Source organism: Eriocheir sinensis, chromosome 59 (assembly GCF_024679095.1).
Source record: "Eriocheir sinensis breed Jianghai 21 chromosome 59, ASM2467909v1, whole genome shotgun sequence".
Taxonomy (NCBI): Eukaryota; Metazoa; Arthropoda; class Malacostraca; order Decapoda; family Varunidae; genus Eriocheir; species Eriocheir sinensis.
Genome location: NC_066567.1, coordinates 7,967,937 through 7,986,533, shown reverse-complemented (window position 1 = coordinate 7,986,533; position 18,597 = coordinate 7,967,937). Strand labels below are relative to the sequence as shown.

At 41.9% G+C, this 18,597-nt stretch overlaps 1 protein-coding gene and 1 long non-coding RNA gene across 2 annotated transcripts; both read right to left on the bottom strand.

The window, feature by feature from the left end:
• Positions 1-839: 839 nt before the first annotated feature.
• Positions 840-12,042, bottom strand: LOC126985509 (G-patch domain and KOW motifs-containing protein-like). The gene is made up of 10 exons (XM_050840501.1): positions 9,856-12,042; positions 8,825-9,024; positions 8,232-8,371; positions 7,836-7,918; positions 7,036-7,207; positions 6,366-6,518; positions 4,950-5,630; positions 4,168-4,323; positions 3,301-3,416; positions 840-2,017 (listed from the first exon to the last, which is right to left on the bottom strand). Exons 1-10 carry the CDS (start codon positions 9,999-10,001, stop codon positions 2,014-2,016), a joined length of 1,851 nt encoding a protein of 616 aa, XP_050696458.1. The 5' UTR covers positions 10,002-12,042; the 3' UTR covers positions 840-2,013.
• A 2,599-nt stretch (positions 12,043-14,641) lies between these two features.
• LOC126985511 (uncharacterized) lies at positions 14,642-17,370 on the bottom strand. Its single transcript, XR_007738767.1, has 2 exons — positions 16,707-17,370; positions 14,642-16,526 (listed from the first exon to the last, which is right to left on the bottom strand). It is a non-coding gene; the product is annotated as an uncharacterized LOC126985511 (long non-coding RNA).
• Between the last annotated feature and the right edge of the window lie 1,227 nt (positions 17,371-18,597).

Here is an 18,597-nt window from a genome sequence, read left to right as displayed (position 1 = left end):
GGGGGAAAGAAGAGGAAAGGGAGAGAGAGGAGGTTCTGTAAAGACAATAAAAGTATCATACAACTGAGCATCACGTGAATCGAATATAAACAAACCCAGAGAGAGAATGGGAAGAGGGATGCAGGAGGAGGAGGGAGAGGAGGGAACAAGAGGGGAGGAGGGGGTTCTGTACATTGCGTTTTCAGGTGACTAATCTAATCCCCAGATCAAAGACTGGCCTGATTGTTCTGCAGCGCGCCAATCAGACCTGGAGTTAAGCGAGGGGGGGGAGGGGGGAGGAGGGGGAAGGGAGGGAAGAGAGGGACTAATGGGTGGTTGGGGGAGAAGGAGGGGGGGAAAGGGAGGGGAGAGAGAGAGAGAGAGAGAGAGAGAGAGAGAGAGAGAGAGAATGCAACAACAAGTATATAAAGAAGAGGGAGATGATAATGCAGGAGATAGATAGACAGAGATAGATAGGTAGATAGATACATAGATTTACACAGATATCCAGACCCCACAGACCCAACTAAGTGATCTGTCCTTAAAAAAAATCTAAAAAAATCTAAAAAAATAAAAGCCATCAAGACTGCATTAGTTCCTTAGCGCATATCAAGATGGAAGCAGCGATCATTCTCTTTTCTTTTCTTTTCTTTTTTTACAGTAAAGGAAGCAGAGAAACGAAAGAGGAGAAACGGAAGAGGAGAAACGATGTAAAAGATAAAGGGGAGGAAGGAAGAAGAGATAGAAAGAGGAAGAGGAAAGCAGAGAAAAAAAAAAACAAAAAAAACAAAAAAAGACCCATTTGTTTACGAGTGAGCCAATCACGTTGCACCGAGACAGGTAAATCCAACACACGCATAAAAATATCTTCTTTATATACATACTCCTCAAAACACCACATTGGGCTCGTTACACAATATATATCAAAATCACTAAGTTAAGAAGACTCCGAGTGGCAGTTCATTGTTACCAGATACTGACATATACATCCTAAAGAGTAAAAATAACATGTGGTAGCAGAAAAATATACATCTCTATCTTAATTACAAAAAACTAAGAGGTGAAAACAAGTAACAAACATGACTCTAAATTGAGGTCATATTCTTAACCCGGTAGCTGCGGGGATCATGTTTCTTAAAGGCCCCTCAAAGCGAGAAAAATGAGAAAAAAAATCATCACTCACACAAACCATTTCATAACCTATATATCAACGCATATGTGATTTGTTTGTGCATCATCTATTTTTTTTGGGGGGGGTTATATCATGGCACAAATTTGGCCCGTCGCTGGTAAATGGTAAAGCCACAAATTTGGCCTGTCGTTGCTACCGGGTTAACTGTATCAGGCTCCTAGTACGTCCATTTCCCAAGGCCACAGAGAAGGTTAGCTGGGTTTTTTCATGGGTGTTTTCCCCTTTCAAGATGCAGGAGCCATGTAAATCTATCACTGGGATCACAAAACAGTCCATGGAAACCCCAGTGACTTCTATGAGAGGAGGAAGATGAGGAGAGAAGCAGATGAGGAGGAGGAGGAAGAGGTATGAAGAGGTAGAGGTAAGCAGAAGAAGAGGAGAATGGAGGAAAAAGATAAAAGAAGGAAGAAAGAGGAAGAGGAGCAAGGAGGAAGACGATAAGAGAAGGAAGATAGAAGAGGTAGGAGACAGGGAAGAGGAGGAGGAAAGAGGAAGTGGAGAAAGGAGAAAAAAGAAGGAAGGAAAAAGAGATAGGATTAGGAAGAGGAAGAGGAAGAAGGAGGAAGAGGTAAGCAGAGGAAGAAGATAAAAGAGGGAAGGAAGAGGAGATAGAACAAGAAAGAGAAGAAAGAGAGAAACATTTGAACTGACCCACCAATACATTTAAAAACACAGGCTTAGGACACAGCATCCCTAATTAAAACTACGTTCCTTAATTACCACACCACGGCACACACTTAGGTCATCAGCACCACCCTCAGGTCACACTTACTTGAGGTCACTCCCATCCGTGGTCAGCAGGTGTTAGCTAGTTAGTCAGCAGGTTAATCAGCAGGCCATCATTACCTGAGGATGTTAACAGGTAAAATTAGCACCCATAAACTTGATAGGAACATGGCGAGGAATAGATTAACAAGAATTGGAAGTGTAAGGAATAGAGGAAGGATTAGAACTGGACCGAGAAAGATGGTGGAAGATCATCGTAAGTCCAACCTTAACCCGGTAGCTGCGGGGATCATGTTTCTTAATGGTCCCTCTAAGCGAGAAAAATGAGAAAAAAATCATCACTCACGCAAACCATTTCATAATATATATCCACGCATTTGTGATCAGTTTATGCATCATCTATTTTGGGGGGTTTATATCATGGCACAAATTTGGCCCGTCGCTGCTACACGGTAAAGCCACAAATTTGGCCCATCGCTGCTACATGGTAAAGCCACAAATTTGGCCCGTCGCTGCTACATGGTAAAGCCACAAATTTGGCCCGTCACTGCTACATGGTAAAGCCACAAATTTGGCCCGTCGCTGCTACACAGTAAAGCCACAAATTTGGCCCGTCTGCTACACAGTAAAGCCACAAATTTGACCCGTCATTAACACGGTAAAGCCACAAATTTGGCCCGTCGCTGCTACAAGGTAAAGCCACAAATTTGGCCCGTCACTGCTACAAGGTAAAGCCACAAATCTGGCCCGTCGCTGCTACACGGTAAAGCCACAAATTTGGCCCGTCGCTGCTACACGGTAAAGCCACAAATTTGGCCCGTCACTGCTACACGGTAAAGCCACAAATTTGGCCCGTCGCTGCTACACGGTAAAGCCACAAATTTGGCCCGTCACTGCTACACGGTAAAGCCACAAATTTGGCCCGTCGCTGCTACCGGGTTAGGAATGGAAGATGGACCATAAATGAGGAAGAAGAAGAAGAAAGTAATTGAAAGGAACAGATTTAATTAACAGATTGAATGCACTCACTTGTAAGAGGAATTTGTGAGTATATTTAACATTTTTTTATATGGAAATGCCAACTTTTACCGGGACATGAGAAATAAATATAATGATCATTTGGAGAAAAAAATAAACAAGAGGGAGAAAAGAGTGAAGCTGATGGATAGGAATGAACACACACACACACACACACACACACACACACACACACACACTCACACACACACACACACATTCTCAACAGGTATTCATTTAACTTCTATGCATGTAATAAGCACTACTAACATACTACTAACACTACTAACACTACACTTACACTACTAACACAAGCACAGACACCTTCATAATTACTGTACCATTATCATTATCATCATCATCATCATCATTATTATCATTATTACCTGAGGACATATTCGCAAATGTCATCATAGTGAAGCTTAACGATTGTGGTCTCATCCTCCAGGAGCTGTATGGATGCCTTCTCCTGGTCCTTGTGTAGCTGTAGGATGCGTCCCTTCTGTAGGAGAGTCGAGGGGGGGGGGGGGAGGGGTAAGTGACGGTTGGAAAGTAGGGGGATAAGTGAAAGTAGGAAAGTAGATGGGAGGGGGTGTAAGTGACAGTAGGAAAGTAGATGTGTGTATGAGTGAAAGTAGAATGGTAAGTGTTAGCATTAGTGACAGTAAGAAAGTAAGTGGAAGTAGATGGGGGACTAGGAAGGTACAGTAGGTGGGAATGCAAGTGAAAGTAGGAGAGTAGAAAGTAGAAGTGTTTTTAATCATTGCTTCGTGACCAAATACTTCAAATCAGGAGGATGGAAGGAAAGAGATAAGCGAAGGAAGGAAGGAGAGGTAAGATAAGGAGGAGAAAGGAAGGAAGAAGAAGAGGAGGAAGAAGAGGAAGAGAAGGAAGGAAGGCAGAAAAAGCAGAAAGAAGATGAAGAGGAGGAAGAAATAAGATGAAGTAAAAAGAGGAAGAGAAGAGATTAGAGGTAAGAAAAGGAGGAAGGAAGAAATACATAAGAGCAGGAAGGAAGAAGAAAAGGAGGAAGAAGAGGAAGAGAAGGAAAGAAGATGAAGAGGAGGAAGAAATAAGACAAAGAAAAAAGAGGAAGAGAAGAAATCAGAGTTAAGAAAAGGAGGAGGAAGGAAGAAAGACATAAGAGCAGCAAGGAGAAAGAAGAGGTGGAGAAGAAAGGAGAGTTAAGAAGCGGAAGACAAGGAAGAAAACGCAAGAACAGAAACAGCAAGACAAAAGACCTAAGTACCAACCTGCCCATTATACGGTCCCTTTACCACCATGACCACCATCGGCGACTGTTTAGGGATGACGGTCTCCAGCCAGCCCGGGTCAACGTTCCCTAGGAGACGCCCGCCCTCTGCCTTGCACTCACAGCACTCAGCGGTCACCACGTTCACCACCACCACCTACGAGACATAAAATTACGTCAACAGCGGTAAGAGATAGAGACAAGAACAGGAGAGTGAAAGACAGGGATAATGAAAATGAGAGATGATGAAAGGCAGAGAGAGAGTAAGGAAAGACACAGACAGGGATGAAGGTAGACAAAGAGGACAGAAGGAAAAGTTAGAAGAGAAACAGACATTAGGTTAACAGCAGTAAGAGATAGAAAGACAAACAATAGGAGAGTGAAAGACAGGGATAAAGATGATTAAAGGGAGAGAGAGAGAAGAGTAAGGAAAGACACAGACAGGGATGAAAGTAGACAAAGAGGATAGATGGAAAAGTTAGAAGAGAAACAGACATTTGGTTAACAGAAGGAAGAGAAAAAATTTGGTTGACAGTGGTTGAAAATTAGGTTAGTAGTGGTAGGAGAAAGATAAACTGATGTACTTCTTTTTTACAGTAAAGAAAGCATTTGTGAAGTTTAAAAGAATGGTGTATCAAATTTGGTCTTGATAAGGACCTAAACTAACATGTAAATTCTGCTTGGGACATTTTTTGCAAGTCTTATTTATGTGTTTATATATTTATCAAACCCAAAACACTGCATCCAAGACCACACATAACCTTCAGCCATTAAATTACATACCTTCTCTTTGTGGTATTTCCCTCCTTTGTAATTCTTGTTGATGAGACGAACTCGCAAGTTTTCCCGTACCCAAGGCGGGGCGATCACTTTCTGCTGTTTATATTTCGCCTTGCTCTGTACTTCCGCGGACTCTTCCTTCTTCCTCTTGACCCCCGGAGCGTCTGAGCCGTGGTGGTGTCTTGCGTACTGGTCCTTCACGCTGCTTTCCTTCTCCCGGCGATCCCTTTCTCTATCCCTTTTCTCATGTCTGGCGTTTTCTTCAAGTTCCTGTTTGCTTTCCTTGTGTCTGTGTTTCTCTACATCCTTTTCTTTCTGTTTTCTTTCCCTGGCTTCATCCCTGTTTCTCTGTCTCTCCTCACCCTTATCTCTCGGCCTCTCACCATCTCTCTCTCTCTGTCTCTCCTCCCCTTTATCCCTATGTCTTTCACTTTCCTGTTCTCTTTGTTTCTCTCCGTCTCTGCCTCTGTGTTTGTCACCCTCTCTTTCTCTCTGTCTTTCACTGTTTCCCTCCCTCTGCCTCTCCTCGTTCTTTTCTCTGTGTTTCTCCTCTTTCCCTTCTCTCAGTCTCTCATTTTGCTTCTCACTCTCTCTGTTCTTCTCCTTTCCTCTCTCTCTGTCTTCTACTTCTTCCTCATTGTCACGCGCTTTCCTGTCTGCCTCCTTCTTCTTTATTTCAGCTTCCTGTTGGTGGAAAAAGTCGAGATATCAATCCAGTGTTCCCTTCAGTCACCTTATATCTCCATCCTCCTTCCCGGCACCCATGTTACCTCTCCTACCTACTGAATACCTGTCATGCCCCCTTCTAAGTTACCCCCTCTTACCCTCCAAGCACCCACGTTACCTGTCCTACTTACTGAATACCCGTCAAGCCCCCTTCTTACCCTCTCAGTACCCACGTTACCTGTCCTACCTACTGAATACCTGTCATGTCCCCCCTTCTGTCACTCCCTCCAAGCCTCCCAGCACTCACCTTACCTGTCCTACCTACTGAATACCTGTCATGCCCCCTTCTAAGTCACCCCCTCTTACCCTCCCAGCACCCATGTTACCTGTCCTCCCTACTGAATACCTGTCATGTCCCCCCTTCTGTCACTCCCTAACACTCCCTCCAAGCCTCCCAGCACTCACCTTACCTGTCCTACTTACTGAATACCTGTCAAACCCTTCTAAGTCACCCCCTCCGACCCTTCCAGCACAAACGTTACCTGTCATACTTATTGAATACTTGTTGCACCCCTTTCTCTGTCATTCCCTAACACTCCCTCCGACCCTCCCAGCACCCACCTTACCTGTCATACTTACTGAATACCTGTTGCACCCCTTTCTCTGTCACCCCCTAACACTCCCTCCGACCCTCCCAGCACACCCCTTTCTCTGTCACTCCCTAATGCTCCCTCCGGCCCTCCCGGCACCCACCTTATACTGGTCATACATCTCCTTGTTGATGACACGAGCCGACTCCTTGTACTCCTTCTGCGTCGCTGCCCGCAAGTTGGCCTCCACCTCCCTCAGCATCCCCTGCCCCATCGCCGCCTTGATCAGCACGTGGTCCTCGTCAACGACCTCCACCTGAAGAGATTTTTTTTTTCAGTTAAAGAGCGAGTGAGATTTTTCATGTTTTGTTTTGTTTTTTTACAGTAAAGGAAACTGCTCAAGGGCAAAAAAAAACATAATACCATAATGATGAATGAATAGATAATGATGAATAATGAATGAATAGATGAATAGAGACAAAGACAGATGAACAAGGAGAGAAAACAAATGTGAATAAGGTAAATATTTTCTTGTGAGGGAGATATGCGTTCTCTCAAAATTATTAGTAAAAGAAGAAGAAAAGAACAAGAACGAGAACAAAAATAAGAAAATTAGTCAGTACATGAATAGTGTAATGCACCAATTTATCATTATTGTTAAGTCTCAATGAAGCAGAAACTATCAAAGACTAAGTAAGGACTGGTAAAGATGGTAATAAAGATGGATACAGTAATGATAAATCCACACTTATCATGTCCTAACTAATTCCACCAAACATTACAACAGATCTAATATTAGTTTCCATTACGACCAAGAATCCGTAGGCACTCACCACTCCATAGGTCCCTCGGTGGCGCCCACTGTGGATGTACACAAACGACCCCTTCACGATGGGTAGCTCCTCTTCCTCTTCCCCTTCCCCCTCCCCTTCCTTCTTGGCAGCGGTCTCCTTCCCCTCGCTGGACCCCAAGGTTCTGGCGGCCGGGTTGATGATGTCCACGACCCTGGAAGGAAAGAAGATAAATGATGTCACAGCTAAGTGTAGGAGATGAATTATAACCACTCTCAGTAGTTGAACCGTCCCTCAGAGTTGAATCATCCCTCAGAGTTAAACCATCCCTCAGAAGTTGAACCATCCCTCAGAAGTTGAACCATCCCTCAGAAGTTGAACCATCCCTCAGAAGTTGAACCCTCCCTCAGAGTTGAACCGTCCCTCAGAAGTTGAACCATCCCTAAGAGTTGAACCATCCCTCAGAAGTTGAACCATCCCTCAGAGTTGAACCATCCCTCAGAAGTTGAACCATCCCTCAGAAGTTGAACCCTCCCTCAGAAGTTGAACCATCCCTCAGAGTTTAAACCATCCCTCAGAGTTTAAACCATCCCTCTTCTTTTTCTTCTCATTTAATATCCTTGTTTTCCTTTGTGGAGTTGGATGAGAAACTATCCAACTCTATAAGGGAAAATAGGGACATTAAACAAAAAATTCACACCATCCCTCAGAGCTTAAAGCATTCCTCAGAACTTGAACCATCTCTCAGAACTTAAACCATCCCACAGAACTTAAACTATCTATCAGAACTTAGACGATCCCTAAGAACTTGAAACGTCAACAAAGAACTTCTCACAACGTACATTTTCTTCCTGCCGCCAATGCCTTCAGACTTCTTCCAGCCCATGCCCCTCAGGATGGCTGCCCCGTAGGACTCCACCGCAATCTGTGACGGGAGGAAAGGACTGTGACGATTTTGAAGTGGAGGAGAAGGGATAATAAGGATGTTAAATGAGAAGAAGAAAAAGAAGACTGGCAGTTACTTTGAAGACTGAGCAATACTGATAACAAAAACATGATGATACCAACATACAAAAAGTTACTCTGGTATAATTATCATCATTATTATCAATTGCTACTTATTGACAAAGATTGGGGATGTTAAAGAGACTAAATATGACATGCTGAGAAATAAAGAGGTGGCTACTGATAATTATGGCACAAAGACAACACAGCAGAAGAGTCTCATCATGGAGCACCTCGTCGTAGTCATCAAGTGAGGACTCCTTGCCAATGTCCACCAGGGGCGCCGCGAGAGTGTCATCCGTGGTGGCAGCAGGGATGGTGATGTCCTTCTTACCGTCCCGGGAAGACCACTGATCCAATTTCTTCTTGGTCTCTGGAAGGTAGAAAAAAAGGGTGTGTCTACTGCAGCTCGAGCAGGAAAAATAATCAAAGAAAAGAACTACGTATACACAACAGCACACAAACAAATAAGGTAGACACAAAAATACAAATTAAATAAGACTCACATGTAAATGATAAATATATAATAAAAAAATATGATTAAAAAATATACTAAGCACAAATGCATACAAATATATTAGGTTGAGACACAAAAAATATGAGTTACTTAGGACTCAAACATAAATAATTAATAAATGAGAAATAATGACTCAGGAGCAGTGAGTAGCAGGCTTTTTTTTTATTGTTTCCTTTTTTTGTGTGCCCTTGTGCTGTCTCCTTTGCTGTAAAAAAAACAAATAACAATAATAATACGTAACGTAGGTAAAAACAAAAAAAACAAAAACAATCTCAGTAAATATCAATATCCAGGTGTCCGTTCCCTCACCTTCTATCAGGGCACGTTCGGCCTTCTCCTCCAGGGTCAGGGGTTTGCTGTCCTCCTCCACCGCCTGACTGGCCTCCTCCTTCCCCTCCTCTGCTCCCCCATCCTCCTGGTGCAGCTTGGCCAGCCGACTCAACACAGCTGACCTCTTGGCCTGCAGCAAGGGAATGACCAGCTGATCCTTCTCCTCCACATGTTCGTTCCTGAGGGCAAAGTGATTTGTTCGTGTAAAGATTGTTAACCCCTTGACTGCGGATTTCCTACAAGAAGACATCACCAAGCTACAGAAATGGATCAAACAGTGGCGGCTACAGTTCAATGAAGAAAAATGTAGTCATGCATCTTGGGAGAGGAAATCCAGCGTACCAAGGACCTAGTGGAGGCAAAGGAAATTACAAACCAGGTGCAAGGAGGTGGCAGCCATTATAGAATATTGTGTTTTTCTATATTTTCCAAGTCTTTTTTTCTCTTAACCCGTGGGCTTCGGCTAAGGGAAAGACGAGAAGTGGCCGAGAAACAGCAAAATTACACTGCATTTTGAGACTAAGAAAAGAGCATGGAACGTACATCAGAGTACTCCTCTCATAACCATAAAGCTATTAAAAATATTTACTTTTACTCATACTCCATTCTTTTAGGGTGGTGTGTAATGCCCCGACGGGCTTCTTTTCTAAATCCTTGTGTTTGTTACAAAATAAACAGTCTCGTGACACGTCATGAGTTGCTTGTTGTCTACTTTAGAGGATTTGACAAGTGATTACTGTGTGGATAGATAATTCAGTCTGCCATGACCTTACAGCACCACCTATGACAAAAAAAGCCCATTTCCCCCAGGGCATTCATGGTAGGTTGCTCTATGCCACCACCGCCTACAATTAGCTCGAATTAGGGGTTTTATTGTGAGCCTTTTTTAGGGTCCACCGTACCACAGCCACGACTCGTGAAAGCTCTGAAAAGGGTCTGCCGACGTTCTCGAGTTAATATCCGAAGGAGCGATACAAAGCGGAACAGGTCAGTAGAAGAAGGATACTCACGCTTTGAGGGAGTCCTTGTCCACGGCCGTCAGCGCCTGTGCCTGGGCCGCCTGCTGCACGGGCCCCTCGCCGCGCAGGGCCGAGGGCTGCAGGGCCTTCCTCTCTATGCGCTTGCTGAACGACAGGGAAAACTTCTGCCCGTTCATCCTGCCCGGGGACACTCACTGACAGACACACTAACGTTTCCCCTGAGCCGCTCACGTGCCTGCCAACGTTTGTGTGGCGTTTGTTGTTGTGTGTTTATTTCGTGTCCTGTGCGGCGTCTCAACGGGATTCACAGCAAAGCAAACATTAGGGATTAAAAAGAAATGCTGTATGAAATTTGGAGTAAAGGATAAATTAAGATACAGGAACAGAACCCACAGTGAAAAATATTAGTGACAGAAGGGCCGTTACGCAGGTTTGCCCATCAACTGAAATGACACTTCCTCCTTTGTGATGGAGAGCAAATTTAGCATCGCATTGACATTTGGTAGATCAACAACTTATAAAAGACTAAAACTACCGGTAGGAAAAGAAAGAAGAAACACGTGATTGAAAAAATAGTTAGCCCCAACGAAATACAAATATAAGAAGTATATAGCAATCCAGCACAATTAGCAGCCTATCACAGAGCACTAGAGCATTAATAATCAAACCAAAACGGCACAAAGTAGCAAGTGAAGCCGAATGCAGAGCCACACAAGACACGCTTTCCCGTCACGCTCAAGTTCAAGCTCAAGGCGCGGGTGTCTTTGGCGCCTGGCTACCTAAAACATACATACCTGAGTCTCTGTTAGCGTGACAGTGGCGGAGAACGAGGTGTTATTAATGTTAAAGCCACCGAGGAGCCAGGAACAGCCACACTGAGCCAGGGCAAGGAGCGGCAGGGCCAGGAGGGTGTCTGTGGGAGCTGGCCGCCTCTGCACCCTTCCCCTTGGAGCGCAAGGTTAATATTATTCCCTATTTTCAACAATAAATCGTCACCCTCATATAATAATTGCCTAAGTAATTTTTTTTAGCAATTTCCAGGTTTTTGTCTACATCAAATTTTCTTCATGTGGCGCCCATTTTTGTATATAGTATATGTAACGTGGAACTGGGTGACGGGAGACTTTGTTCCTGATCTTTTTTAATGACGAGATTTTCTATTCTCTTTTTTCTATTACTCTCTCGGTCCCACACGTCCTCTGCGTGTATCGAAACACACTAGAAATTAATCACAACAAGGAGAGGGTATTCCCCGGCTGCCTGGGATTGAACCCGCGACCAACGTGACGGGAGAGCCACTCCTTACCGAGTCGGCCAAAGAGGTACCCCACTGGCTAAGTGGGTTATGGGAGGCTCGTTCATCAGGCCGTCGCCGCACTACACTTTTTCCATTTGATGCCTCTGGCAGTGGTGTTTCAAGTAAGGTGAAGATCACTGAAGAGAGCTCAGAACTCGACTGTTTTGTGCATTCCTTTGACACACCTTTAATGGATCTGATCAGCCGGGAGACCAATAAGCAGTATCACTTTATTACAAAAAAACAAAATTTGTTGTATGTGAATGGGTGGCAGGATGTTACCTTGAATGACCTTTACTTGTTCCTGTCCTCTGCATGGCCATGCCGCACATCAGTAATGGGGACAAGAGTGACTTCGGTCCTCACTCCCTGGCATCCAGGCGCCCTTCCTCTTCAAGTTCATGCCGGAGGCCCGCTACAAAATAATTGCCAAGATGCTTCACTTCTCCAGCAACTCTCCGCCCCAAGGATCCTCTGGCCAAGATCCGGCCCGTCTACAAACACGTGTGAAGAAGAGGTTCAAGGAAGTCCTTCATCCTTTCAGGAACTGATTCCATGTTTTATCTTATTTTCCTCTTCTTATTTTCTTATTGTTTTCTCTCATTTAACTGACACTTATAATAGGCTATTTATTTTATTTCTGTTTTCCTTACACACCTTAGCCTATTACTGATTCCATGTTTTATATTATTTTCCTCTCCTTATTTGCTTATTGTTTTCTCTCGACTGACCCTTATTAGGCTATTTATTTTATGTCTATTTTCATCTTTTCCCAAATTAGCCTATTACTGATTCCATGTTTTATCTCATTTTCCTTTTCTTATTTTCGTTCATCCCTCATTTGTTATTCATATTTTCATTCCCTTTCTACTGTTCATTACCTATTTCACGTTTTATCTTCTCCTCTTCTTATTTTCGTTTCCTCTCCTTCAATTCCCATTTCTTCCTTTTTTATTTACATTCTTTTTCTTATTTTGTCTTTTAACCCTCATTTATTATCTATATTTTCATTCCCTTTCAACTACTCTTTACCGATTTCACGTTTCTTCTTATCCTTTCCTCTTACTCTCATTTTCTCATTTATTATCTACATTTCCATTCCCTTTCTACTCCTCATTATACTGAGTTCTCGTCTCATTCATCTTTCTTTTTTGCATGGCGTGAGAAGAAGACATACTAGGGACACGATATCTTACCTCACACTCTTATCTGCATATTTTATTCATGTCCACGCAATCAGAACCTTCCCCCTCACGTCAACTCTTTCCAAAGGCCAAAAATGAGACCAATCGGGTTCTAATGGGTGTTTCTGTTGGCTCATGGTAAAGAAGAAGGGTCAAACTACCACCAGGGTCATTAGACTACCCCTGGAAATGCCTCAAACCCCTATGAAAGCCTTGTCAAATTAGTGATCTTGGGAGACAAAATTAAGAAAATGGACCTGTTTTTCTTTTCCTTCGCCACCAAGCAATTCTAATGAGTGTTTCTGTTGGCTCATGGTAAATAAGAAAGTACGTCAAACTACCACCAGGGTTATTAGATTACCCCTGGAAATGCCCCAAACCCCTACGAAAGCCTTGTCAAATTGGTGATCTTGGGAGATGAAATTAAGAAAATGGACCTGTTTTTCTTTTCCTTCGCCACCAAGCGATTCTAATGAGTGTTTCTGTTGGCTCATGGTAAAGAAGAAGGGTCAAACTACCACCAGGGTCATTGAACTACCCCTGGAAATGTCCCAAACTCCTATGAAAGCCTTGTCAAATTGGTGATCTCGGGCGACGAAATTAAGAAAATGGACCTGTTTTTCTTTTCCTTCGCCACCAAGCGATTCTAATGAGTGTTTCTGTTGGCTCAAGGCAAAGAAGAAGGGTCAAACTACCACCAGGGTCATTAGACTATCCCTGGAAATGCCCCAAACCCCTAAGAAACCCTTGTCAAATTAGTGATCTTGGGATACAAAATTAAGAAAATGGACCTGTTTTTCATTTCCTTCGCCACCAAGCGATTCTAATGAGTGTTTCTGTTGGCTCATGGTAAAGAGGAAGGGCCAAATTGCCACCAGGGTCATTGAACTACCCCTGGAAATGCCCCAATAAACCCCTACGAAAGCCTTGTCAAATTGGTGATCTTGGGATACAAAATTAAGAAAATGGACCCTGTTTTACTTTTCCTTCGCCACCAAGCAATTCCAAACTGTCAGAATGAACACTGTTGCAAAGACTGGACATGATAAAACATAGGAATTACGTAGAGATCATTATGGCTGATTACGGTTGTGGTTTTATAAGCTGTGTTATATAAGGGAGAGGGTAGAAATATTTTATAGTAGGCTACCTGTTACGTAAGGAAAGAGAAAACGGAATAGAAGACACAAATTATCACTATTTTCATATCTATTTCACTCTTCCTATCTTCTTTCTTCCTTTATTTTATCTTTTATGTCTATTTCCCCTTTCGTCCCTCCCTCTTCACTCTCCTGCTCCCTTCATCATATCTTCGACTTCGTTTCTTCTTTTCTTCTTCTAGGACACAAACTCTCACTGTTATCATCATCTGTTTCGCTCTTTTCTCTTTTCCTTTATTTATCGTTCGTGTTCCTCTCTTCCCTTTCGTCCCTTTCACTTCCTCCTTTAATCTTTTCCTTTATCTCTCCATCCTCTCGTCCTTTTTTCCACTTCGGTCTTTTCCCTCCACCTTTCTTTCATAACCTGTCTCTCTCTCTGCTCTTCCACTCTATTTCTTTCTTCCACTTCGCTTTATGCCATTCCCGTGTATCTTTTCTCCCTTTCTTTCCTTCATTTTCGCTCTCCACTCTTCACTTTCCTCTCTTTACCTCTTTTTAACCTCTTCCTCTCCCCTTCCTCCCTTTCTTTATTTCTTCCACTTCGCCTTTATTCTGTTTCCTATATGCCTTTCCTTCCTTTCCTTTCCTTCTACATCGCTCTCCATTCTCCTTCCTTTCTTTACCTCTCCCGTTACCCTCCTTCACTCCTCCTCCTCCTCCTTCTCTATAATATCCACCATTACGTCTGTAGAGTCTAAGGGAGGGGTAGGGAGGGACACGCAATGGCTAAATTCTTAATGCTATCGCCCTGGTTTTATATTTTTTACGTAGGTGTGTGTATGTGTGTGTGTGTGTGTGTGTGTGTGTGTGTTTTGTTAGGCTATGGTGGTGGTTGTTATGTGTGTTTAATCCTTTTTTTTTCTTGCTTTTGTTTATTCACTATTCATCTCTATCTCTCTTTCTACCTCTCTTTCTATCTGTCTGTTGGTTTGTTTTGTCGTTTTTCTCTCTTGGTAGGCTATGGTGGTAGTTGTGTTCTCTCTGTCCCGTCTTTATTTTGGTTAGCTATGGGTGATGGTTGTGTTCTCTCTGTCCCGTCTTTTTTTTTCTTGCATTTGTTTATTCATTATTTATCTCTATCTCTCTTTCTACCTCTCTTTCTATTTGTCTGTTGGTTTGTTTTGTTTTTCTCTCTTGGTAGGCTATGGTGGTAGTTGTGTTCTCTCTGTCCCGTCTTTTTTTTCTTGCATTTGTTTATTCATTATTTATCTCTATCTCTCTTTCTACCTCTCTTTCTATCTGTCTGTTGGTTTGTTTTCTCGTTTTTCTCTCTTGGTAGGCTATGGTGGTAGTTGTGTTCTCTCTGTTTCGTCTTTTTTCTTTCATTTATTCAATTATTTTCTGTATTTATCTATCCATCTTTCTGTCTTTCAATATGTTTTGTTTTGTTTCTCTCTTATTCTCTCTCTTGTTAGACTATGATCATATTTTCTGTATTTCGTCTTTATTTCATTTATTTATTCTTTAGTTTTTCATTTTTGTCGCTATGTCAATCTTTATATTTATCTGACTATCCATTTATGTATCTATCAATTTATCTGTATTTTATTTGTTTTATTTTCCCTTACGACTCAATATTTTTTCTATTTCTTCTTCTTTGTCAAATTGTCGTTCACATATACTTTTTTTCATTTTTTGTCTATATATCTGCATATTTATCTGACTGTCTATCTATCTAAATATCTTTCCATAATTTTTTTTCTTTCTTAAACGCTTCCTTTTTTTTTACCTGTGGATTCAAACTTCGCAGCAACTTAATCTATTCAAGTGGAAAATGAAGAAGGAGGAGGAGGAGGAAGAGGAAGAAGGAAGAGTTCATTAGTTCCTGACGGTCTATCTATCTAAATATATTTCCATAAGATTTTTTTTCTCTCTTAAACGCTTCCTTTTTTTTTTTTATCTGTGGATTAAAACTCCGCAGCAACTTTATCTATTCAAGTGGAAAATGAAGAAGGAGGAGGAGGAGGAGGAGGAAGAGGAGGAAGGAAGAGTTCATTAATTCCTATCTTACGGCATGATCTTTTTTTCTCATTTCGAAGTATTTGCATGACATCGCGCCTTACTTTTTTTTATTTAATTACCACCAGAACTCCATTTCCCATTTCCTGCAGATTAAAATTCCAGGAGATATGTAATATTGTGTGTGTGTGTGTGTGTGCGTGTGTGTGTTAGCTTACTGAGAAACTTGCCCTTCCCTTCCCATCACGTTCACAGACACGCACACAAATTTACACGTCATAAAATAAGGATATCGACTTTGGCGCTCATGGCTACTCACACTGCACAAAGACATTCTCGCAACACACACACACACCACTACCAAACACACTACCCCTACACATTATAATACTAAACACACACACACACACACACACACACACACACTCCTTTCTTCCGTGATTCCCGGGCGGAGTGGAAAAATTTGGGCGGCTTTTCCGATACCCTACGCCCCTGTCCACCCAGCAGTGAATGAGTATTAATCGGGGGTTGTGTCCCGTCTCCTGGGGTCTGTTCCCTTCTCCTATAATTCCTTCCCCCTCCTGTCTCTCTCCGGCATATGACCACAGATGTTGCGCCGACTAAACGAAACTTTCCAACTTTTTCCTTTCTTCCGTCCATTTCACTTCGCTTTTCACTCTCCGTTTCCTCCCTTAACCTTTTCCTCTTCCTATTCCTTTTCCTTTTGTCATCTTCCTTCCGTCCTTTCTTCCATTTCGCTCTGTTGAAGTGGAAAATGGAGGAGGAAAGGAGGAGAAATTGCAGCTAGAAACAACTTTTAATTTTATAGGCTTTCTCGAAGGTAAACTTTTTTTCTACTCTATAATAAAGTAGAAATTGTACAGCTATAACGTATACCACTAACTTTAGCTTACCTAATTTCCTGCTCTTCCTCCTCTCCTCAAGTTAAGCTAGGCAGAACTTAAAATTTTATAGGTTTACTCGATCATAAACTTTTTTTTTACTCTATAAAAAAGTAGAAATTGTGCAACTTTAGCTAATGCCCCCAACTTTATCTTACCTCACTTCCTGCCCTAACCGAACCTAACCTACGATGATAAACTTTTTCTACTCTATAATAAAGTGGAAATGCAACTTAAAATCCCCAACTTTATCTTACTCGATCATAAACTTTTTTTTTTACTCTATAGTAAAGTAGAAATTGTGCAACTTTAGCTAATGCCCCCAACTTTATCTTACCTCACTTCCTGCCCTAACCGAACCTAACCTACGATGATAAACTTTTTTCTACTCTATAATAAAGTGGAAATGCAACTTTAGCTAATGCCCCAAACTTTATCTTACCTAACTTCCTGCCCTAACCGAACCTAACCTACGATGATAAACTTTTTTCTACTCTATAATAAAGTGGAAATGCAGCTTTAGCTAATCCCCCAAACTTTACTTTACCCAACTTCCTGCTCTTCCTCCTCTCCTCAAGTTAATTAAGCTAGACAGAACTTTAATTTATATGCTTACTCGAAGGTAAACTTTTTTTTCTAGTCTATAATAAAGTAGAAATTGTGGAACTTAAGCGTATATCCCCAACTTTATCTTACCTAACTTCCTGCCCTATCCTAACCTAACCTAACCTAACCTAACCTAACCTACGATGATAAACATTTTCTACTCTATAAGAAAGTAGAAATGTAACTTTAGCTAATGCCCCAAACTTTACCCAACTTCCTGCTCTACCCATTTCCTCAAGTTAGGCTACACAGAACTTCAATTTTGTAGGCGTACTCGAAGATAAGCTTTTTTTCTACTCTATAATAAAGTAGAAATGCAACTTCAGCTAATGCCCCCCAACTTTAAAGACCTCACCTTGCCCTTTGACCTCTCTTTCGCCCACTTTGACCTCTCTTTCGCCCACTTTGACCTCTTTTTTGGCCACTCATCTGAACCCTTTTTTACAGGACCAGTGATTAGCGGGCTTTTTTCATTTTTTTTTTTTTTTACCTTGAGCTGTCTCCTGTACTGTAAAAAAAAAAAAAAAACTATCTTCCTAGCTACTTCTCCCTTTCCTCAAACTCATCTAATCTTTCTTTCCTCGTATTTTTGGGGTCCTGGTTATACTACTTTTCCTGTAACTCGAATTTCGTCCTGTCATTGTAGAGCGAAATTGTAGCACGTGTTTATGGTGATGCGCAACTTTCAAGACCTTGGCAATAGTGTTTGATGGTCCTCGGCGGTTCCAATCCTCTATAAAGTAGGATTTGATGGCCCTCGGTGTCCGGCGTTCGCGTATCACAGCGAGGAACTTAAAAAAAATATTCCTTTCTTGTGTTTATTTTATTTTCCATTTCTCGTTTTCTCACTCCCTCTTTACTTATATTTCTTTCTTTGCTTTCCCTTTCTTTCCCTTATCTTTGCTCTCCTTTCTTTCCATGCGCTTCCCTTCCATTCCCTTCCCTTCGCTTTTCTATCTTTCTTTGTTCTTCCCTTCCTTTCCCTTCCCATCGCTTTTCTATCTTTCTTTGTTCTTCCCTTCCTTTCCCTTACCTTCGTTTCCCTTACTTTCCATTTTCTTTCCTTCCTATTTCTTCCCTTCTCTTTTCTGCCTATCCTTCCTCTTTCCTTCCTTTCCATTACCTTCGCTTCCCTTTCTTTCCATTTTCTTTCCTTCCTTTTTCTTCCTTTCTCTTTCCTTCCTCTCTTTTACCTTCTCTTTCCTATCTTCCTCTGTTCTTCCCTTCCTTTCTCTTCCCTTTCCTTCCCTGCTTCGAATTTATGACAGAGGCACAAGAGGAGGAGGAAGAGGAAGAGGAGGAGGAGGAAGAATAAATGCTGAAAGGAAGAAGACCATAGAGAGAGAGAGAGAGAGAGAGAGAGAGAGAGAGAGAGAGAGAGAGAGAGAGAGAGAGAGAGAGAGAGAGACCTATACCAAAATCAGAGTTATAGACCCAGACGAATTATTGAAGGACGAAGATTGACCAACAGAAAAAAAATAAGAAAAAAGAAAGAAAAGTAATACAATGCGTGACTGAATTTAAGAATATCCATACAAATAATAATGGGAATAATGATAATAATAATGATAAAAAGATAGATAACTGCTTTGGGCTAGGCTGAGTTATTCTGAAAGCGAAGAGAAGGGAAAGGAAAGCAAAGGGAAATGAAATGAAAGGGAAAA

Bases quoted from the DNA above. Each gene is read 5' to 3' on its own strand.
- LOC126985509 (XM_050840501.1), bottom strand. From the start codon at position 10,001: ATGAACGGGCAGAAGTTTTCCCTGTCGTTCAGCAAGCGCATAGAGAGG. The intron at 7,919-8,231 runs GTGCTCCATGAT...CTCCCGTCACAG, and splicing joins CACTTGATGACTACGACGAG to ATTGCGGTGGAGTCCTACGG. The intron at 3,417-4,167 runs GTTGGTACTTAG...ACTCTCCTACAG, and splicing joins AGGGACCGTATAATGGGCAG to AAGGGACGCATCCTACAGCT.